The sequence below is a fragment of the Trematomus bernacchii genome, unplaced genomic scaffold (genome assembly GCF_902827165.1).
Source record: "Trematomus bernacchii unplaced genomic scaffold, fTreBer1.1, whole genome shotgun sequence".
NCBI classification, from domain to species: domain Eukaryota; kingdom Metazoa; phylum Chordata; class Actinopteri; order Perciformes; family Nototheniidae; genus Trematomus; species Trematomus bernacchii.
In genome coordinates this window covers 3,699,528-3,723,885 of record NW_022987720.1, presented here as the reverse complement: position 1 = coordinate 3,723,885, position 24,358 = coordinate 3,699,528, and the positions used below count along the sequence as shown (strand labels likewise).

The following is a 24,358-nucleotide window of genomic DNA, read 5'->3' as shown; positions in this document are numbered from 1 at the left end:
CAGACAGAAAACATTATAAATGTGAACGCTGTGAACATGTTAGGATTGAGCAAGTGCAGGCACACAAAGCCACTTGCATTGCTTTAGACTTGCTGTGTGGTTTAAACAAGAATCCAGTGTTAGCTGCAGTATAAGAATTTTGTCCAGACCTCAAAATCTGAGAACTTCTCTCAAGATGGAGATCATGATTAAGAAATGATTAAGTGCAAAACAACATTGCACAATGCCCAAGTGAATTGTTGAGTTCTGATTTTAGGGAAGCCATTCAAAAGAAATCACACGCATAAAATATGAGTTCAACACCATGAAAAACAGATGTGTTGTAATAATGATGTACACACATTGAAAACTATAAGTAGCCTTTACGCATAAATGATTTGAGTGGAATCAATACAAAACGCTTTAAGGTCTGTGTACTGTGTTGGCCCATTCAGCTGGCCCTGTTACACGCAGAAAGAAAGTGATGCATTGGATTTGAAATGTCTGCTTTTAGAAAAATGAAAAAGAATGAGGACGTGTATATATATATATGAATGCTGTCCATATACAAAACTTTATTCTAATGACGTTCACACTGTTTCGATTTGTGTACTGTACACAGCTTGTAGTAAGTAAACATGGTGACCTGCTGTCTTTGAGCTTCAGTTTGTGTTCAGCTTGAGATTTTTCTAGTTTTAAGTCAATATTATTAACACATGTACTGTATATATGTTTGCAATAATCCATGCTGTTTTCTCTCGCTCATCTAAGTATTCAAAACCATCTATCTTTGTCGTGTAAAAAAGAAGCCAGAATATATTTAGCCATTTAAGGAACATGCTACACCAATGAACATTCCTGTACATTCTGGTTTTGTTTCAGGAGCAGCATTGAGTATAGGGACCACCAGATATTTTATGAAGAGGCTGTGAAAAGTTGCCAGAACCAAGTCACTCACTCGATCAGCAACACTTGATGGAGGGTGTGTCAAAATGCTGTAGAGCTGAACCGTGCCGATGTGAAACAAACAGTTTTATATGTTGCTGCAACCTCTTATTCTGTTGCCAAATGTTTTATTTTGAACTATTATCCTCAATCGCAACTTTCATTACACACATGTTGCATCAGCTTCTCCTGCTTTCCATTACAAAACCACCATTATTTATTTAACCATTGTTTAACCAATATTTTAAATGTCATTGACATTCAAATATTTTTTCCAAGAAAGACCTGAAACCAGGGAACATTCAATAAACACGCAATAAACAGGTCATAAAAAATAGTTTTAGTAATCATAAAAACATCAAATATTAAAGCTTTACATTTTAAATGGAACCATACATTATAACTCTTGTTTGAGAGCAGTTTGCAACTCATTTAATTAAAAAAGGTGCATCAAACCAGGTCTGCCAACATGAATGTTTACATGAGGAAATAAATTAGGTTAGGTTACTGGATTGTGTAGTTACTTAAATTAAATGAGAAAAAAGGTGTGAAACTATAAGAGTCAAGCTTTATAAATGAACAAGATGAATGTTATTCTTAAGCATAGTGACATTCATCAAAACCTGGGATACAGAGAACAATGCGTCTGAAATATATAATTTGTGACATAGCTTAATGCACTATGCATGACCAAAGAGAATATCTCCATAGTCAAGGAAGGCCATGAAGGCTCACTGCACAATAGTTTGAAGAATGGTTGGAAAATATACTTTAAAACTTTTTAAATAGATATCCTTAAATTCTAAAAGTCAAATGTTGCATGTAAATCTTGAATGACAGTCTACTGTCAAGAAACATTTCATCAAATGGACTCAGCAAGTGAATGGGCTCGAGAAGAGAAATATTGGTGCATTTTGACATTTTCTTGGCAGGAAAGAACGGGAACCCGATGTTCAAAGGCTGAGTCCTTACCGGAGCGGTCCGAGATCAAATGTTACTTGCTGTCTTTTGCTGCATGTCTTTCCCGGGATTATTAGGCTTTTGTTTTCACATAAAAGGAAAACTTCAAAAACATATTTAAAAAAAAACAATAACTGTGATTAAGTAGTGATAATTGGAATGGATTCAAGGCAGATTGAATGTGAGTCAGGACCTGGAATGTAATACTACACACGAGATCTGCAATAATCACTGGTAATTTTATGTTTTTAATGAACTTTTGTGGATTTATTTTATGGTCTGGTAGTGCAGTAGTGGTAGTATTTTTTCACCATTTATTATTCATTGTGCAGTCATTATTTTAACAAGTATGTGGTAATGTTTGAATCTGGTTTGTATCTTATAAATGCTTGCGCGGTTACTTTGACCTTATGTGAATTCCTAGTTTATAACCTTAAAATGGGACATGAAGACAAAGGGAACACACTGGTTGACTGCAAACATGTCAAATTAGCACTCTGGTTTTATGATTGTGACTTTAAGGATCTAATGAACCTTGGACAAAAGTTATTATCAGTGGTTTATTTCATGACTGATGGACACATGTCGGAATATTTTATAGAGTAGATGTGTTTTGACATATAATGGCTGGGATCTAACCGCATTAAACAATATCAGTTGGAAATATATATATACAAACAGTATATTGATATGAAAAGGCCAAGGCAAACATTTATAGCACAATATGTGCACTATATTGAGCGGCAAGCCTTGTTGATGAGTCACTTTCCCTGGTAAATAAGTTGATAACTGTTGAAGGGGTTACTATGTAAGACAGAAACAAGTTTTTATGGTTGGAGATCGTGTAACATTTTTACTGTATTGAGCAATAAGGATAAAGGCCCACATTTCCTCCAGAACAAGAGAGAAAAAAAACCTGGAGCAGTGTCAGCTTACACTGTTCTCTCTTGTGACACCATCAGGTGTACTTTGAACAGGCTTGTGTTTGGTTAAAACCTGCAGGATGGGTGGGGTAATGTGATGTGTCTTAGACCAGACAAGGTGAAGTCTCCTGTTATAATACGTGCTCAGGCAAAGAACAGACTTGAATGGAATCTGTTAGCTCTAACACCGGAGAGACCGCACGCAAAAGGATTACTACTCTTTGGAAATAACATATTTGTCTTACATTTAGTCCACAATGGAAGCAACCAGTGATACCACAAAAATCTTGGAGAAGGGTCCTGAATACCTTCGAAAACAAATGGAATTGGAGAGTGAGACAAAAGGAGGCATGAGTGCTGTGGAGAGGCTAGCTGCAAGCAAACTGAAATATGTCAAAAGCGAAAAGGTGGTCCACTCTACTCAGGCGCCAGTGATCAGTATTGGATCCGCCTCTGTGAGTAGCACTGGGTCTTCTATCCGGAGCTTGAACCGTGGTGGGAATCGTGTCACAGGGAGTAACTCCAGAGAGACTGCATGTGGTGTACAAATCACCAGCTCGCCAGGGCAGGTACGTCGGTCCAGCTCCAAAAAACGACCAGACTCTATTATGCTCTACAGACAGAAGTGTGATTTACTGAGAGGGTCAACATTGGACCGAAAACACCACATAACACGTAGGTTGCTGCAGAGCTCCGTGCGTAAAAATGTTTTGTTACCTGAGGCCACAGATAAGGAGTGTGAAGCTGAGGGTGACAAGGAAACAATCACAACACCTGTGGGAACAGTAAAGGAATGCAGCTCATATGTAGAAACCTCTCTATCCCAGCGGAGGAGGAATGGACAAGCAGGGCAACACAGCAAAGAAAACAGTGGGTCTGGGTCAAAGGTGACAGGTGGGGTTTCGAAGAATTCTGCTGGTCTCCTAACAGTTCCTGAGGTTGAAAGGAGGTCTGGCAAAGGGGTCAGCCGTTCTCATTCTGATATCAGCTCCAGGTACTCCAAAAACTTCACAGACTTTGATCATTTTTTCAAGTACTGTGGGCTGGGCAGTGATGTTATTGACTCATTTGGGAAAGATAACTTCTCTTCACGCTCAGCTGAAATTCAGATCAACATCCGGAGTTTTAGCACCTCTACGTCAGACGATGGTTTCTCCAAGAACAGTGGTGACAGCGATGGATTAATGGAAGAAGAGTTACATGAAAAGATAAGTCAAGGGACGTCAGTTATTGAGCGCAATGCAAGGATCATCAAATGGCTGTACAGCTGCAAAAATGCTATAGAGACTGGGCAAAAATTAAGAGACCTCGATTGAGATAACTGCTTAGTAGTTGGTGTGTTTGGATGAGGTGAATACTTATCCATGTGTGTGTGTGTGTGTGTGTGTGTGTGTGTGTGTGTGTGTGTGTGTGTGTGTGTGTGTGTGTGTGTGTGTGCCCATTTGTTGTTTTCTTACATTTTTATGCATAAGGTCAGTGTGTGCCAATTTCAGCAAATGCTTCAGGGAGTAAAAAACACTGGCCAAAAATGCAAAAACACTCATCTCCACTGATACACATCATATTTTCCATTTCTTAAATTGAAATAAATAATTTGGCCTAAATAAATCGTTAAAACACTTACGGAGTTCCTACCATAAATTGTTATTGATGTTTTGCAATGGTAAATACATAGTCATTAACCTAACGTGAGTTAAAAGCTGCTAATGTTCGGTTGTCAGGTTGGAAAAATTCCATTTAGCTGATGTTCTCCCTTTCTGTTGTTTTAAATGACTCTCAGATGTTGCTATAACCATTTAATCCATTACTAAATCCCGAATAATGTGTTAATCTATTAAGTAATCATCATTCAATCACAATCTGGCAACTCAATGTTTTTAAATAACCATTCTATAAAACATTAGTAATTGGTATATTATCCATTTAAAAGCGTATATACCATTTATAAAAGGCCTTCTAAATGAAGGCTTGGAGATGGTACTGTTGAAATGATGTTCCTCTGCAGGGTCTTTAGGTCACGACAAGCATGTGCCCTTGAATCATAATTTATGTAACCTGCTTCTTAAGATCATAATCCAATGAGTGCACTTACCATTTCTCTCCAGGTGAAAGGTGTACATTCCTTCACACACACACACACACACACACACACACACACACACACACACACACACACACACACACACACACACACACACACACACACACACACACACACACACACCACACATTGATGTTGTTAGGATCAAGGGTTTCTTGTTGACACAAACATCACTGGTAAATCATTAAATGTAACTGCAGCCAGACATAAAAGCTGTTAGTTTTTAGTTGTGTTCCATTAACAGACTTAAAGAGTTTGTCTGTGAGTTCTGTGTGAGAGGAATGTACCTAATAACCTGATAGGCTTAAATCCAGTGACCCGATGTACGTGTATCTCCACTTCCCTTCAAATCTCTGTCTGCTTTGTTTCTTTAACACTTTTCCTCTCTTTCTGTCTTTAGCCCTTTTTTAAGCTGAGCAGAAGCAGTAACATGAGTGGGGGGGGGGGGAAGCAACAGACACTATTGTGAATTGTTAGTGTTAAACTGAGTTAATCCCCACTCTGTTTTTCTCTCACACACTCAGAAGCAAACAATAAGTAGGTGTAGAGTATATGTGGGTTGATACTGCTGCACCTATGTTGTAGACACGCCTTTACTTCTTCCAGGAGCCTGGCTGACTATTTCCCCTCAAGACAAGTCATGTCATGCCCTCTCTTCTTGTATGTTGCCACCAGAACGTAAAGCTACTGATTCAACGTTTCACATGTGGTTCAACCTACAGAAATGTACCGTGAGTGCGCAATGTGTGATGACTGACTGAAAATGAACACTGTGTGCATTCATTCCTGTAGGCTTGCAAATGTCATCTTCTATCAGATCAAAAAAACGATTGACCAGGGTGGGGGAGGGGATTGGTTTACAGTGGCTCCATTTTATACTAATATTGGGATTTTATTATGTTAAATTGTTGTTAATACTATTCCAACACTAATGACTGGTGTTGCTGCTGCCTGTGTAACTTGTGTTTTATATTCAAGTACTGTACATTTTGCTACACAAATACAATTATTATTTTTCTTACAAGTAAACTGTTGATTGACTTTATACACAGTAATACTAAATACGTGTATCAAAAAAGCGGATGAAAGGAATAAACAATACCATACTGCTTTGAGGTGTTTTTTTAATGTAATATATTTGGCCAAAAGAGGGCAGCATCTACTACTGTAGCAGGACTGAACCTAGTCACAGTCCAGGCATACTAAACTTTTGACTGCACTGTTAACACATATGCCCAGAGGAACAATAACAACATATAAACCATTTTCGAGGTACGTATTATATGTAATAGTATTTGGAGTTACTTTTAGGAAGACAAATAAAACTAAACAAAACGAATGTTTTGGCTGCAGACTTTGTCCCTCAGATGAGCTTACATAAATGTTGTGGACGTGAGATGTTTTACTTGTGCCATTAAAATTATGATACAGTATTTGAATTGGGTTTGAATACTGTGAGTCTTGACTTACTTGAGAAGTGATAGGTGGAGAGTAATGACATGTAAAAACACAGGAACAATTAAATATAAAGACAGTGCCAGTCAGGCCTCGTTTGGCCTCACACCTTTAATATTCAAAGATGTGTTTTATATACATAAAATAATCTGCATCGAGCATTCAATTGCGTCTGCTATGGCTTTACACCAACATTTAAGTAACCTGTTTAAACTGTCATATTTGAAAATGACAACTATCTCTTAAAATCCCAAAGCTATGAATATGCACATTTTTTTCCAACAAACGTTAGCTACTAAATACAACTACTACTTAACCAACTACTAAGAGCATAATCAAATGTGAGAATTAAACAGACTATGGTAAGCCAACTCACAATAAAGTGTACAATGATACTCCTGCATATGGACATCAGAGCAGAAAGTGCCCACAACAGAAGAAGGTACCCATATTAAATACCTGTAAATTAATACCAGTGAGGTCTGAAATGTGGGGCTGTTGCAAAAGACTCGATGAATATATCCTCATTACTCACACAAAAGTCCAGTGGTTTGTTCCCATCCCCCATTTCAAAATCAAAACATAAGTACATGTGCGCAGTCCTCTGTCACGTGCAGAAGAAAGCCCCAACAAAGCTGAATGGATACAAAAAATTGAAAATGATTGACAGCACCATTCAGCCAATCAGCATCGCCATTCTTGGTAGCAACAAGATAAATACCGGAGTTTTGTCCAATCAGAGAGCACTGGACCCCAGAGTGCGCACTGTGTTTACTTCCGTCAATATTTCCAACACGGCAGTCAGAGGACAAGAAGCAGAAGCTGAAGAGACAACAAATAAAGCAGTCGCTAAAGGTTTGTTTTGCCTTTTTGCACAAATGTTCAGCTCTGTTATATTGTAGTTGAGATTATTGATGTTCCTCCTCTCGTAAATATACGCGTTGAACCGACTGACAGCTTGTCTTCTCATCATTTTTGCGATAAACGACTTGGGCAGCGTTTGCTAATGCTGTTATTTTTTAAATACTCAAATTAAATGCGTGTTTTTCGTTGTCAGGTGTGTTTTTTAAGCAATTTGGCTTAATATGCTATTTTGCATACCAGTGTTTACCCTTATTATCGTGATAACATACTAAATATAGACTGTGTAGCGTTTATAAATCCAATGGCACTATTGTTGGTAGTTGTTGTCAAGCTTCATATAAACCATAACAGGTAGTGGTAGACTGCAGAGTGATTATTTTTGCACGAATGACAGGCCATAATAATAAGATTCTTTATTCAGCCACGGAAATATATGGTTCCAAGGGGCTCTTTTCTTTTCTTCTCTTCCCAGGGATTGTGTCCATAGAGCTTTCTTCACACAGAAAATGTTGCTAAACTAATTTGAACAAAAAACACATTTTGCATATAATTTAAATATGGGAATTGAATGTGTGCAACATAAATATAATTGAACCCATAGAAATCAGAAAATAACAAAATATATGTTATGCAGTGACAATATTTCTCTATTTGGTACTAAGTTTCTTTTTTCTTTGCTACCATAGACCTAGAGCATTAAGATACATTCTGCCTCTTCTTCTGTGTTTGAAGTTGCAGCGACCATCTCTGCTCACTTCCCCCCCGGCTAAAATGCCTTTCTTGGGCAAGGACTGGAGGTCACCTGGATGGAGCTGGAAAAAGACAGATGATGGCTGGAAAAGGATTATCTTCTATGGACATGAGTTGGAAGATAACAACAAAGAAATAGACTTGAAAGCGTAAGGTTCATTTTATATTCACATTTATTTGTGTTTGTATCATTACTCGCTCACCTTAGTCATCTATCTGCCCTTAATGGCATTGTCATACCTCAATGGTGATGGAGTCAGTATTCTATCAGGTTACATAAACATTTTACTGACTGCGTATATGATTTGAAGATAAAATTAGATCCTCAGTAAACAAATGCAACTTAATTTAAGTATAAAACTATTTTTTTCTCTGAAGTCCTCAGCACCCGGATGCTTTCAATGCAGTGCCGAGAACGTAGTATATCCTAAGTCTGGAAGACATGGATATACACATGGACATGGATTATTTACTTTTAGAGGTGTCATATCTTGATGATAGGACCATAATGAGTCAAATGTGCTGCCCTTCAAAGTAATGAGTCGGAGTAAAATGTAATTGAAAACTATTAAATTAGTGAGTTTTGTCAGATTGTATTAGCAGTAGAACACAGTTCTTTGGATACCAATTTGATTACAGAATGTAATATGTAATATATGTTAACATTATGATTTTAACCATGAAAGTAGGTAAAAAGTTTACAATTATTTCATTCTGATGACACAAAATATGCATAAGGAGCCAGAGAGTGCAACACTTTTCCTGACTTTCAAGTTTACTTCCACTGATGAGCACCTTATCATAACCCATGGTGCGGATTACTTCTTGAGTCGTTTTTTTTTTTAATTGATTTTAACCAAATCGTCCAGCCCTCTGCTTTTATAGTAATATGTCGCAGAGCCTCACATTTAGCTTTATTGAATGACACTAAGGACAACTGTACTGTAAAAAGAACTGAGCGGTATTCAGAGCACAGCATGTAATCAGATATAATCAAATAAAGTATTTACTATTTATGTTAAATATCATTGTGCCCTCAAAAATGCAAATATTCGAGTCGCATTAGAACATGAAAAACAGCTGAAAAGCAATTTTTTTTCCCCCTCGGGGTCTGTATATTGGATTTCTTTCTTAGCCCATAAGAATTGGAGTTTACTCAGAATCGAGTTTATCAGACATCCATCTCTTGTTTTAAATGTGTGTCTAACTACTGATTAGAGCTGCCATGGGTCACTGTAATCGTTGACTTAGTTGTCAAAACTGTTACAGGGAAAAGGGAAGAGTGGTATGGTGTCAGTATAAATACAGTGGTGAGTGTGGATTGATAAGGTCACGTCTACTTGGTGCCAGAAAGAAAAATGATTGAGCCAATTCTTATTAGGGCTATAGTGGAGAAACTTTGATGAAATTTGTATCTCACAATTGCAGCCTGTTATTGCCAAAGGGGCGTAATGGCAACACACAATCAAGGGCAGGGCTGGGTTTGGACTCAAGAGGCTAATTTTACAAGAACAACTTGTCAGTGTATCCTGCTAAAGAGAAGATAAATATACAAAAAAGTGGAGTAAAAACAGCACAGAGGAAATGTTTTTGAGTTGACGTGTGACATGATTTTTTACCTCATGTGAATCAGAGTCTGAAGTTTTGAGGTTGGGTGTTCGTGTGTGTACTGATTTCACTTTCTTATCGAACTATCCCCTCAAAGCACACACACACATTCTTGAAGTCAATTAGCACACATATCAATCAACTTGTCCAACCTTCATATTATATATATAACCTGTTGTTATACAGTGACACTGACTAAACCTGCAAATGTCATTATTGGTGGTAATTGTTAATGTTTTGGCTTCATGATTGACTTTATATTGCGAGATAATATTTCAAAACAATATATAAAGTGAAATTGTGGTTGCGGGAAAGTATCTGGAAACACAATCGAGCCTACTGTAATGTTTGCCTTCTTAATTTAATTTTAATTTCGAAAAGGATTATTTGTATATCAATTATTCACCTGTGTTGCCTTAAATTCTTGAAGAAAATCTAGTATTTTTGGATTTTCTTGCCTTCATTGGGAACGAATACTACGAAAGTACATGTATTTTGAAGTACTAACAAGTAAAATTGTAGAAGTTAAAGAAGTAAAAGAACTAACAATCAAATAAAAGGCACAAGTTTAAGTCACAAGTTTGTTGTTTAGGTAGGTGTGTTTCTATCTGTGAGTGTGTGTGTGAGAGTAATGATGGGGTTGTTTTACCTTAGTTTGAATTTGCCGTATTTAGCAGGTTTAGCAATATAATCTATCCAGTACACAAGCAAGTAAACAGCGAGCAGGATGTTGCTGTCCTGCTGGTGCTGAGGGGGTTAACAGTGGGTGATATCTCCCTCAAGTCAGTGTTGCCTCTTCTATGGATCAATCATTTACAGTACCTCACAGTGCCACGTTAGCTTGTCAGCAGTCTTTTCACTAAACAGACACACCATCAGACAATAGATAATGACATCATCCGTCCACATTGGCCGCTCTCCAAATGCAGCCTCGCTCAAAAGGCCAGTGACATCATGCAGCAGAGGTGCAGACACACATAAGAAAGAAAGGCAACATGATAGCCACTGGCATGGTACGCTGTGTACCAGAAGTAATTCATCATAATGTATCTCTTCATGTCAACAAACCTCTATCACCTAGTGTCATTATCATGTGCAAAATTACACGTTATTACTTTTTTAATATCATTATCAATACTACTTTCAATACCATACGCAATACTACTTTTCTATTTTACTTCTTTTATCTTTATTCTTTAAGACACTGGTGTTAGTATTACTTCTTATTCACTTAATATTTGTACTCTTTCATTTCATTCTTATGTTCCTATGTGTCTGATCAGGCACAATCATTTAATTGAAGAATTCATACGTTTAATTAATACATTTGTTTCTTATCTCTCGTCTTTAACACTCAAGAAAATGTGTAGGCTAGTATTTGGCTCTTACTTTTCTATCAATCTCCGTGACAGATTATTTTATCTGACAAGGTAGGAAATGCCTTGATTGTTAAGTCATCTTGCATGAAATAAATGTAACTTGAATGCCTCACTCTTAAAGTGAGTAAGCGAAGTATAACAGCTTAATTTCAGCCACATATTTGTTTTCTTCCCTGTTGACTTCCTACATAGCCCTCAGCCTTTTTAGCTATGTATTTCAGGATATAGTTTAAATATCCACAAATCCCTCTGAACATTCCTGCTGCTGTGTAATGTCTTGGCTCTGTGGAGGCCGATGCTCTGCGTGCCACCTGTGTTAAAAAAATCAGGCTATTATTGCATTCCTCACTTGTAATGCACTGTGGCATTGCTGTGCTTGCATGTGTGTTTGTGTGTAGGCATGTGGAATTGGATAAATGGATAGAGACGAAAGGATTACTGTGGAGCCCATTCACCCCGATCTGTTGTCTTCACAGTCGGTCAATCAAAGCCTTGCCTTCTCTTATGCCGGAGGGAAAAATGTATTAGTTTTTAAATCCAAAAGCATGTGTATTGAAATCGCCCAGTTTGTGAGTCATCATTTTTGGTAAGAGAACATAACCCTTGAATTCTCACTATAACAAAAACCCTTTAATCTGGGGGCTTTTGTGGGGCCCAAATCATCCCAGTTTAGAATTTGTAAATAATAAAACAACAATTAATAACATGTTAAAGTTATGATTTTCCAGTATAGTAAGCTGACATGTATGTTTTGCTGCCCGAGTTAGAAGTGTTGCCAGTTGGGTGCTGAACTTCAGCCAATGGATTATTAATGCCTGGAGAGTCAATCACCAGTCAGTGAACCCTTTGATCTGTCAAAGGTCATTACAGAATGTCTATTAACAGAGGAATAGATCTTAGTACAGCTTTATTACATTTAATTTACCCGTATAAGAAGACAATCTTGCAAGTTTTCAGAAATATAGCACTCTGAACAGAGATATAGTTTGTTTAAGACCTCGGGAAACACCTATAGTACAGCGGATAAGCTCTCATATTATAACAATTGTGGATTTTATGAGAAAAGCATGACATTTCTAACATAGTTAGAGCATACCATAAGGTTTATTTTCAGATGTGGAGGGAAGTCAGATTTGACCCGTGAGGACCGTGAGAGGTCAAATCCAAGATGGCCACCAGTCTCTCGGGTCAAATGTTCAAACGCGCTTAATTTCAATATGGTCTAGCTGCGGCCGCGGCAAGTACACGACACTACACGACACGCCCCCTACACGACACGCCCACCTGACACGACACTACGGTGGCTGAGAGACATTAGTGATCTCCAGTGTGCTGGGCAGTGTGGCGGCGGAGGGAGCCGAGGGCACCACCGGAGGAGAGGCGAGCGATGACAGCAGCATCACCGTGGTGCAGCTCCCCGCACAGACTGAGGGGACTTGTTACACGGAGCCCATCACCGGGGAAGCCTGCGGCGGGAGAAGGCGGTCTGCTCGGCCTGCCCTTGGCTCTGGGGTCCCTCCTTAAAAAAAGTCTCATCATACTTAATCCTAGACAGTAGCACATGGTATATATTGTACGACTTTGTCATTTTTGTAATGTTGATATGTATTCGCTCATAGCCTACTGTGCCTTTCACGCAGACAATACAAGTGAATTTTGAAATGACAAATAGGTTTATGTTTCAAGTTTATTTGCATTAAAAACGTGTTTTTAAACCCTTCTGTTCAAATTTGATATTTTGTTTCTTAAAAGATTAAATCTTTAAAAACATGCTGTTTGCCATTTTTAAAGTTTGATGGAAGAAATTAAAATATAGGTCACTGACGTGGAGCTTTAGGCCTGCAATGCTTTAAAAAAAAATGTTGGTGTTGTTTCAGTTTTGAGTGAATATGGATGTTAAATTCACAAATGAGTATGAATAATCTTAAACAAGAACAGGATCTTGAGCCATGATGTTTTTAAAGTACAGAAACATTCAGAATGCATGACGATTCCTTCAAAGGTTTTGTAATAGACCCCTAGTACTTTTAATTTATAAAGTAATAATAACACATGTGAATGATTGAGCTCATTAGTGGCCTGACTGGCCCTCCTAATTTGGTCCTTAATGACCCCATGATGTGATTATGTATATCTTAAAACCTTTAACAACTATATTTAGATGTTCACAAATATCTACATTTATTTATAAATACATGTGTAGCAGTTAGACAAACATAATTAATAGATTATCTCATTAATACCTATTTTATATATTAAAAAAAGTTTACTAAACCACCGTTTGTTGACAAAATGATTTGGGTTGAAAGTTATACTGTTGTGTCTCAAACGGATAGACTAGGTTATTAATTTATTTGCCTAATAGTTGCTTAAAATGCTACAATAACATTTGCAATTCATTTTTAATCTGCCATGTACGGTAATGTCTCTCAGCCACCGTAGTGTCGTGTCAGGTGGGCGTGTCGTGTAGGGGGCGTGTCGTGTAGTGTCTTGTACTTGCCGCGGCCGCAGCTGGACCCTTCTCCTTAATTTTGGAACCAAACATTGTAGAAAAACATTTAAGGTGTCATATCCAACTAAATTAGGGATGCCCAATCATTTGGTGATACTTTGAGATCGCCAGAATTCAAGAAAATGAATTTAGTTGAAGATAAAGGTAGAAATTGACCAAAAATAAGGTGTGTGTGTGTGTGTGTGTGTGTGTGTGTGTGTGTGTGTGTGTGTGTGTGTGTGTGTGTGTGTGTGTGTGGTGTGTGTGGTGTGTGTGTGTGTGTGTGTGTGATGTGTGTGTGTGTGTGTGTGTGTGTGTGTGTGTGTGTGTGTGTGTGTGTGTGTGTGTGTGTGTGTGTGTGTGTGTGGTGTGTGTGTGTGTGTGTGTGTGTGATGCCCAATCATTTGATGATACTTTTGAGATCGCCAGAATTCAAGAAAATGCATTTAGGTGAAGATAAAGGTAGAAATTGACCAAAAATAAGCTGTCAATCAGTTGAAATTTGCAAAATGTGTGTGTGGTATATTCCAGTGGATTTATGGTCACCCAGCGCTAGCATTACTACAGAGACTGGAGGTATATGGCTTTACTTGGCACAGTCTGCATGCTGATGAAAACATTTGTTTTTGTCTTCAAATACATACTAACATGATTGTGACGAGCATCATATTTGTTCCCCGCCCAACTCTCTAAGTCTAAGTGCTTGAACTCCGTGACAGGAGGATGAAGTATGTATAAATGGATGGAACTATCAACAAAACAGCGTTTTATTCCCCAATGTCATATTTAATAGAAAAATAATAATAATAATGTAAACCAAAGAGGGAGATGGAAAACAGTTCCATGTAGAGCACAAACAGCTCTCTTAACCCTCGCTGTTAACAAAGGGCTGCACTCAACTATAAGGTTCACCGCTGTCCCTTTCCACTTATAGAGGGTTGGGGTTCGATTCCCTGCCTGTCCACCTATAAAGCCAAGGTAGCGCAGCTTTTTTTCTGTTCTTTAGTGGCTCACATGGACATTTAGAGGTCATGCAAAGAAAGGGTTATGTATGTTGTGTGTGTGACAGAGAGTGCAGAGAGAACATTGGCAAAGGGGATTTGTTTGTCCTAGCATGGCTGTACAATTACAAATACAAAGGTTTACCCATTTAGACTCCATGGCATGGAGAAAAAAACTCATTTTAAATGACTCTAAGGATATAACAAGTTTTAGAAAATTGATGGATTTTTGCCCACATGCGGTAAACATCTTAATTGAATGTTCTATGTGCAACATGAGGACAATAACCACAAGTGTACTCACAGTACCTTTTTTCTCTGGCACTGAAGTTGCAAGGTTTCAGCATGTTGTCCCTCTCTAAACCTTTCTGTTCCCCATTCTTCTTTCTCCAATAAGTGGTGCATCATTATTTTTCTATTAAATATGACATTGGGGAATAAAACGCTGTTGTTTTGTTGATAGTTCCATCCATTTATACATACTTCATCCTCCTGTCACGGAGTTCAAGCACTTAGAGAGTTGGGCGGGGACCAAATATTATGCTCGTCACAATCATGTAAGTATGTATTTGAAGACAAAAACAAATGTTTGCTTCAGCATGCAGACTGTGCCAAGTAAAGCCATATTCCTCCAGTCTCTGTATTAATGCTAGCGCTGGGTGACCACACACACACACACACACACACACACACACACACACACACCAAATTTCAACTGATTGACAGCTTATTTTTGGTCAATTTCTACCTTTATCTTCACCTAAATGCATTTTCTTGAATTCTGGCAATCTCAAAAGTATCATCAAATGATTGGGTATCCCTAATTTAGTTGGATATGACACCTTAAATGTTTTTCTACAATGTTTGGTTCCAAAATTAAACGTGTTTGAACATTTGACCCGAGAGACTGGCGGCCATCTTGGATTTGACCTCTCACGGTCCTCACAGGTCAAATCTGACTTCCCTCCACATCTGAAAATAAACCTTATGGTATGCACTAACTATGTTAGAAATGTCATGCTTTTCTCATAAAATGCACAATTGTTGTGCTTATCCGCTGTACTACTAAAGACTCTGCTTTAGAAATGTGTTTGCATTACCAAAGGCATAGCGAGCAAATAAACTACAAACACATGTGATTTAATAGATCATATGATGATGTAGGACATCCAGATATCTATTTTTTTAACATTTGAGAACAAAGGTTGATTGTAAATGAACACTTAAAATGACCTGACAGGTTCATTTTAATTCAATGAAAACAGCAAGTAATTAGGACAAAACCTCACAAATACACACCTATGTATAGTCTGTATCCAGTATAGTAACATGCTCTCACATGTTACATGCTTACATTTGAGTTTCTGTTAGAACTGAGCCACTTCATGTCTCCCATGTCAATTTAAGTTAAATTGAGGTCAGCTGCCAAAATGTTAAGATCCCCGGGCGCCGTACATAATGGCAGCCCACTGCTCCTAACACTAGGATGGGTCAAATGCAGAGAAACCGTTTCGTTACATAGTACCTGTACTACGTAATGACAATAAGTTCAATCTTCAATCTTCTTGCTCAAGGGCACCTCGGCAGTGGCCTTGGAGGTGAACTGGCACCTCTCCAGCTACCAGCTCACCCCATTTTTATTTATTTTTGGTCCGATCGGGATGTGAACCAGCAGACTGAGCCACTGCCGCCCTCAAAAAAAAGATCAATATATAGAAACTCTGTCCTGACCTGACCCGCCCCAGATTTACCGTCTTAAAGCCCAACCAGGAGTGTCGTCCAAGAGCATCGTAGTTATGTTTCTCTTTTTTTATGGTTAATACTTTCTTTACTCACCCCTCTAAATCTTAAAACACAGAAAACCCATCCACCCACACAACAACACGTACTCCTTAATCTTGGGTTTTTTCATGTTTCAATTGTTTATTTTCTTGCTGGTCACTTGTATTGTATTGTACTATATCAAAAAGAGATGGATTATTATTTCAAACTTGTATATGTCCTGGCCCTTTTCACCACAAAATACTGCAGCTCTTGAACTGCGTACGTTATACATACAGTATAATGCCATGGCAGTGACATTCAGGACCTCAGGAAAGAGTCACTTGCTCCAGGCTTATCTTATTGTTCTCGTTGGTTTTGTACATTGTATTACAGTTGCACTGGTCACTCTCTAATGCAAATTCTTCCCATGCCCTCTGTGTCCAACAGGCTCTGCAGTGACAACAAAGAGAATGTGTTTGTTGGGGAAGTGTGTGAGCTCGCCTCCGCAAAGAGGAAAAAGGACCTCTACAACAATAACACCAAATCTCAGTGTGAGTTTCAGCAACACAGAATCACTCTTTCATGTGTTTTTAAAAATAATATAAAACAATCAGGGAAGCTATAATTTCACAATTTTAAAGGTGCTTGTACTCTACTGGAGGACTTCTAGTTTGTGGTGTTTCACTTATACTACCCTATTTTTAACATATTTAATTCAATTATGCTTTGCAGGTTAAGATCTTTACATACAAAGGATATGATGGTCCCATCAAATCTGAAGCATTGTAGTCATAATTGTCAATAAACCCTTCTGTAAGATCATTAGGACTGAAACATTGCTTTTTGGTGGGAAACACTTAATGTAACTAAAACTTGTTTGATTACAAGAAAATGATGACTTTAAACGACATCTGACCTGAAGAACTTCCTGACTTCTGCTTAAACAGGTTTTTAACTTGCAATGAGGTAGAAAGTTACAAAGACAACAAAAGGTGACTTTATTGCCTTTGCTTCCCCTAAAGGTGATTCTTAGACTGGAGCCACACGAGAACGGTAATGCAAACAAACTGAAATCGTTATCAAAAAAGTATTCCGTCCACACGCAATAGGCACCAGAAACGTGTCCTTCCACACGAGACCGCTCGACCCGCTGGAGACGCTGTAGTACATATGCCTGGCCTGTAAGTGGCGCTGTACTTCCGCCACAAAATAGACCAAAAGCAGCGAAGAAGACTTCCGAGCATGGTCTCCATGGTTGCCCTTCTGTTAATTCTCCGCAATGGATTTAGCAGCAGAGGTGGGGAGAGGCAGGGCTCTTTTTCTCCGTCAGCAGCAGCTGATCTCTGATCTCTCTCTCCTGTCCGATTAGACTTCACTCGCGTTTATGTCCATATCGATCAGATCTAGCTAGTTCTAGCTAATGATATGACTGCCTGAGTGTCAAAGGACACCTAAACAATAAGCGACATTTTGACTGGAGAATTTTTGATTTCGGCTAACGGAAACTCTGCCGTGCGGGGGGGGGGTCTACTGGAGGCCCCTGCTGGGTGCACTGTCCTGCGAGAGACCGGGACCTGGCTCGAAACACTCGGAAAACTGTTGTTGTTGTTGACGAAACACATCAGCAATGACGCGGGTGACACGGGGGTGAGCAGGAGAGGTGGGGAGAGGCGGGGCCATTGCGTCATCGTTATCAGAAAATGATTGTATAGGGCGTAGACACGGAGCCGTTTGGCCCCCCAGAGCGTTTCGTCCGCAGATCTACCCACCTTGGGACCCGTTATCGTTATCTGCGTTTCCCTGTCGGCCTCGTGTGGCCGAACCGTCTATAAGGTAGAGAACTGTAGCGGATACAACCGTTACCGTTCTCGTGTGGCTCCAGCCTTAGTCTTATTACTGTGAAGTGCTGCCTTTAGGTGACAGAGCCATTTAAACCGGTATTTGCCTGGTATGCAGGTTAACAGCTGTCCACTTTAGCTGAGGGCTGCAAATACAACCTCAGTTCACTCTGTTCAGCTCAGCTTCAAACAAGTCAGTCTGGTCAAATACCATTTCAGGTTGTTTGCTTTGTCCTTTCCCCCCCTTTGAAGAATTAGGCCACTGTTTGCACTCTCCTCCCCCAGTTTTTGACATGTTTATGTTTATTGTGGTTTCAATGGCTGTGGTCAGTTAAAAGGTTTAACATTGATTGCAGCCCTGTGTCATTTTAATCATAAAGAACTGTAGAAGTTTGAATACGTTTTAATAGCGTTAAAATGTCTTCAGATCCTTATATATAAAAATAAATTCTGCGATTTTAACGCCCAAAGCACAAACAGAGGATTTACAAAATAGTATCATAACAACATTAACAGTAACATCTATAATAACAACTATAACATCTATTGTAATTGTTAGGGAATCATTTGCTTAGGTATTCAACCTTCAACACAGTTCATCATTTTCTCCTCTCACTGTCTCTTTTCCCACGGCATAGGTCTACGGCCTTGGGTATTGCTGCTATCTCTCTTAAGGAGGAGCAGCTTGGGCGCATTGTTGTTGCCAGTCTATGACAGAGCATGAGGTAGTTTACTGTTCAGGGACGAAGGTTTCCTGGCGCACATTCTTTTCTATGGACGAGAACTCTAGTTAGATTCAGGGTCCATAATTGTTTAGTCCCTCTGATAAAGAATGTTGATTATTACACTCGAGTTAAAACCTCGAGCTGCAGAGGAGTTTTTCAGAATTGGTTTGGCAACCGCTGTGTCAACTCGTGACACACCACCTGTCTTGTCAATTCTCCGGCCGAAGCTCCAGATAAACCATCAGTGTTTGCCATCAAAGCTCCAGCTCTCCTCGCGTCTCTCTGAGTCCTGACTCAAATTGCTTCAGAAGTTTCCCCCACAGTAATATTATACCACATGTGGGGAGGTTATGGTGTCCATTGTTTGTTTTTTGAAAGGTTTTGAGTCAATAAGATGACAGAATGTAAGATTTGCTATAATGGTGTTTTATGGTGCAGTATTTACTGCAAAGCTATTGGATTGGATTGCATTCCATTTCACAGGGAGTTATAATACTATGTCCACCTCAAATAAAAGTATGTACATTTACACCAAAACAATTAATACTGTTTTGAAAGGATCAATAATGTGTTTGTTCTTTCCCGTTGTCCAGTTGTTTTCACAGATAAATGGATATATGTGCAGAAAGGCAGCACGAAAGAGGTGAATGCTGCAGCTGTTACCAGAACGATTCCCATGAAGCCGTATTATTTTCAAATAAACTAATATTTAATAAAAAAGAAACATTTGTGTTTTTAATGTTCAACACACAGCGACATGGATACTGCACGCTTGGTGAAGCCCTCAACCGTCTAGACTTTTCCAGTGCCATTCAGGACTTAAGTAGATTCAACTATGTTGCAAAAGTGAGTAATGAAGACACGTGTTGATTTAAGAATCCTCTTGAAATTGTTGTTCCGTTGTTTGTTCTGGTGTGACATAAACAAACGACTCCTTCACTAAATGTCTTACTCTGTTTTTCTCCTATAGCTTTTCCAGCTTATAGCCAGGTCTCAGCTGCGCAATTTGAGTGGAGCTGCTCAGAAAAACTATTTTAATATACTGGAGAAGATTGTACGAAAGGGTAAGGAGATTTCAGGAATGTTTGTTGCCCACTAGCCTCTAATTTAAACTCTTGTTGCGGTTGTAAAAGTAACGACTACTGTTTATTGACCTTATTATTATTGCACTGAATGCCTAACCCCAAAACCAATTGAAACAGTGTGTGAAATGCATATGGGAGTCTAAAATACAGCAGTGTTAATTGAAAACTGTGGTTCTTTTAAAAGACATGTTTGTTTTAGGGTATTTTTAATCTTAGGATACAAAAACAAGGTATTTTGTGTCGATTTTCTGAAGGATTTTTTCTGTTTGTTTTTCTACTAGTTCTAGACGACCACTACAACCCGCGCCTTGTGAAGGATTTGCTGCAGGACCTGAGCTCGACACTGCACAGTCTGGCCATTCATGTCGGCAGGTGTGTCCTCGTGGGAAACGTCAACATCTGGTTGTGCAGACTAAAGACCATTCACGAATGGAAGCAGCAGCTCAACAACCTGCACATCCCTAAGGTAGAAGGTCACTGGTGTTTGTGTGTGTGTGTGTGTGGACGTGCACAGGTATGCATGTGTGAATTCCATTGTGTGTAGGAAATCTAAACACCTCAACACGCCTCTTAGTGAAGTAGGTTTGCATCCTTTATATTTGTATGAATGGCATAATTCTAGTGGATTGCTGTACAATCCAGCTTTGAATTTGAATGTGTCATTGTTATTTGTCTCCCCAGCAAATTTGCAATGGTGTGTCATTCAACGAATTGCCGCTACACACGCAAAACGACATCCTCTGCAAGTTATCTGATGCCTGTGACATCATTAACCTGGGACAGGCCACGCCTACTCTGCAGAGCCTCAGTGAGAGCAGCATCCTGTGGAAGAAACTCTGCCACTTCCACTTCTCAGACAAACAGGTGAGAGAAAAACATATTTAGTTTAATCAGCAATGCACAAGGAGAAATTAAGGCTAAATGTGGGATTTTAAAAATTATTTTAAAGGGGATAGGCTATAAACTTACAATAATAATTTATGGTCAAGCATCCAAAGATATGGCTGCCAAATAGTTCACCCTTTGACCACTAGAGGGCAGAATAGCCAAAGTTTTCTCACATTGATCTGTCTCACTCTCATTCCCTCATAAACGCACACACAAAAACACACATCATATATAACACATACTCAGGGTTGGTCTGGTTGAGAAATTGTCCGAAATAATATGTGATTTCACTTGTCCCATTTATAATAACATCACTGTCTATTGTGTTTTAATTTTTTTTTTGTGTGTTTCCTTCCACTCACATGCAGTTCTGTAAGAATTTGGTCCTATCCAAAAGTGATCATGTGGACTGGAAGCTGATGTATTTCACCTTGAGGAAACATTATCCAATGAGGGAGCAGTACGGCGACACCCTGCACTTCTGCAAACACTGTAGCATCCTCTTCTGGCAGGTAAACCAGAAGATAACACACACACTTAAAACCAAATGTGCGGCATATAGGAAACACCATATGACTAGCTAAAACTCTTTAAATAAATTACAAGCTTTACATACGTAGGAGGGAAACTTTAAAACTAGGTAACAATAAGATCAATCCAAATTTAACTGATTAGTTTAGCTTTTGCCTTTCAGTGTTTGAACAGTAAATGAAGGCAAAACCGAGACATTTATCACCTCTTAAATTATACATGTTTTTTTTCACATTTTTTTACACATTTACCCATATTACAGTTCAAATTTGACTTCCTGTAAAAAGAAAAAAAGAAGATGTTGCCTTTTTACTTTGAGTAGTTAGAGATCAGACCAGTGTAAAAAATGTTTTCCCAGGCAGCCATTAGCTCACCTTTGAAATCCGACTCTATTGAAAAGTCACAAGTGGACAAAAAAATTATCCCATTTCAAAACAATATTCTCGATATTCAACAGGGATTAATGATTCACATATATAAGTGAATACATTATCACTGATAAGATAAGATAAAGTTGAGTGTCGCGTGGGAAAATGTGTCTTGGGCTTCAAGCCTCTGCATTACACAACATTATTGCTTTTTAATGTTACAATACAATAAATATGTAATACAAAATATACAAAGCATGTATATTATACATGTATACACTCATGCATAAACATGCATAAATGTACATGTTAAGTAGTTATTTAACATAAAAGATAATGGTGATGATGATGGTTATCCTTGTTGTCCATAAATGTAATTAAAATCTCATGTGCTAATGCATACTGTACTTAACTGTCAGTGGTAAAAAATAAATTAAAAAAACACTCACTGACACATTTGATAAGACTTGTAACCATGTGTAAAACAGAGTTTGAGTTATTAATCTGACTAATGGTACCTGGATTAAAAATGCAGCATTTCCTTAAATATCTCCCCCCCCCCCCCCCCCCCCCCCCTACTTGTGATTATCTACCACACACAGTCTTGTTTTCCTCCCTGGCTGGGTCCCTGTACTGTTTAACCTCTTCCCTCTCCTTGCTTGTCTCCTTCCTTCCTGGCTCCCCTTCTCCCTGACTCTTAAAGGATCGCCACCTGACTTTGTTATTAAAGGTACTTTTCTTCCCATCACGCCTGTCTGTTCTGCCAGCTGCTGGTTTGTCTCCGATCTGATGATAACTTATCTTTTTTCCGTGTGTTTAGCTTTTGTCTTGTACTGTTCTCAGTTTACCTCGATGTCATCACATTTTGCTCGAGTTGTGTTTAGCAAACAGTGCCGCTCTTTCCGCTGACACACACATTCTTGAAGTTCATAAATTCATCTGAATGTTGAGTTAGCGTGTCTGAAAGTAAACTGTCAGTTGTCATTTAGTTTAACACAGATATTTATCTATGTGCATGCATACCAATGTCCAGGATTAGACCACACCAGTAAATGAGTAAATCCATCACTAAATATGTGTAGAAGTCCTTCCATGTTCTTGGTATGTGCTGGTTGCTGTTTCTGCTGGTTCTGTCTCTCTTCTCTCTAACATGTTGTTGTCTGTCTTTTAGGACTGTGGCCATCCGTGCACAGCCATCGATCCGGACAGCTGCCTCATGCCCATTTCTCCGCAGCACTTTATCGAACTCTTCCAGTTCTAAACCCTCCATGTTTATCTTCAAGCGAAGCGTCCGTTTACTCTCTCCAAAACCGAGTGTGCACGAGACTCTTTTGTCATTTACCGAAATACAAAGGGCTTAAACTGAAAGAGATTACTTGTTTATGTCTTAATTTCTTTACGCACAAGGGTTTCCACTAGAAAAAGGAAATATTAAATGTGTAATATTGGTGAAATATTCCTCCTGCTGCACAAATATTTTGTCTTCTTGGCTAAAAGAATCTGTTCTTCATCGAGGAAAGACAAAATAAAATGTCAATGTAAGGTGAAAATGTGAAAGATTTATATGTAAAAGGAGTTGCAGCATGTTTATGGTAGGTAAGTGGTGATGTTTAAGAGTTTTTTTAAGTTGTCAACATTTACATTGAGGCAGACTAAGATGACTCGTGTTCATTGTTCGTTTAATGTGGTTAAACTAAGCTGCTTTTTACTCTGTACTGTTTTGGTGGTATTGTTCTGCAATAACTGAACGCATGTCTGTTTACATACTGTATGTTGTCCTCAGTGAATTCTTGTTGTGCTCTTTATACATTGAAGGAAAAATTATGTAAAACTCCATTAGCTAGACATGTTTTTACTGCGTACTTTTGCCAGAGAAAATGTTAAACATTATTTATGAAAGAAAACATTTTTTAACTTTCTTCCAACTTTTGTAATCATTATTTAACGTCTCAATACTTACTTGGGACAGGATTGAACTAGCTATAAATAATTAAATATTTCTAAAAACATGTTTCTGTTCATTTTATTATAAAAGGGGCGGGGAATCATTTTTTACTATCTTCATTTCGTTTTAACTGTAGATTCCACTCCATGGATATGAATGTTTTGCTACCTTAAAAAGCAATGAAAATAGTTTGCAATATTTCATGCTTAATAGTCTTTCTTTAATACTCATTCATTTTCTGTAAAGATGTAACAAAAGTATGTTTTTGTTTTCTGTGCAACTGGCTTTAAATGCTATGTTTTGGCCACTGTATCAGTAAAACCAGCTGTTCAATCAAGGGTTACATTTACTCCAGACTTTAATTTGTTGGATAAATTAGAGCCAGACACTATTCTGATGAGAAAGTGTGACCCAGTTGTAATGACTAAATACAGGATACAGGCATCTGTGGACCTGTATCTGTGAACAGTTTTGGCTGCATCAAAGTAGACTTCAGTATCAAACACATTCAGCAGACAGATTGAAACAAAGAGGAAAGGAAAAAAAAAGCATAGACCAGTGGCGTGACCTCACCTAAAAAGAAATCATAATAAAAATGAAGACATTGTCTCTGTCCTATCAAATATACATATGAAACAGCATTAGAGAACTCACTAGGTTTTTATAATGTTAACATTGCACACACATACAAGCTTTTGGTTGCCAGGGATTGTAAATGGAAACCAGTTAGTGTCTCACTGGCTGATGCAGCACAAGTG

General features: G+C 38.5%; 2 protein-coding genes across 3 annotated transcripts; both read left to right on the top strand.

The window, feature by feature from the left end:
* Positions 1–2,905: 2,905 nt before the first annotated feature.
* Positions 2,906–4,147, top strand: fam110c (family with sequence similarity 110 member C). The gene has a single exon (XM_034143436.1). It carries the CDS (start codon positions 3,065–3,067, stop codon positions 4,121–4,123), a length of 1,059 nt encoding a protein of 352 aa, XP_033999327.1. The 5' UTR covers positions 2,906–3,064; the 3' UTR covers positions 4,124–4,147.
* Positions 4,148–4,915: 768 nt separating this feature from the next.
* fbxo25 (F-box protein 25) lies at positions 4,916–23,666 on the top strand. 2 transcript variants are annotated; one of them, XM_034143434.1, is made up of 11 exons: positions 4,916–7,218; positions 7,960–8,126; positions 16,668–16,771; positions 19,377–19,426; positions 19,537–19,629; positions 19,754–19,847; positions 20,150–20,334; positions 20,550–20,732; positions 21,125–21,268; positions 22,359–22,385; positions 22,827–23,666. In XM_034143434.1, the coding sequence occupies exons 2-11, from the start codon at positions 7,999–8,001 to the stop codon at positions 22,914–22,916; spliced, it is 1,098 nt and encodes a 365-aa protein (XP_033999325.1). In that variant the 5' UTR covers positions 4,916–7,218; positions 7,960–7,998; the 3' UTR covers positions 22,917–23,666. The 2 variants fall into 2 exon arrangements, with proteins under 2 accessions (XP_033999325.1, XP_033999326.1); XM_034143435.1 differs by lacking the exon at positions 22,359–22,385.
* The last annotated feature ends 692 nt before the right edge of the window (positions 23,667–24,358 follow it).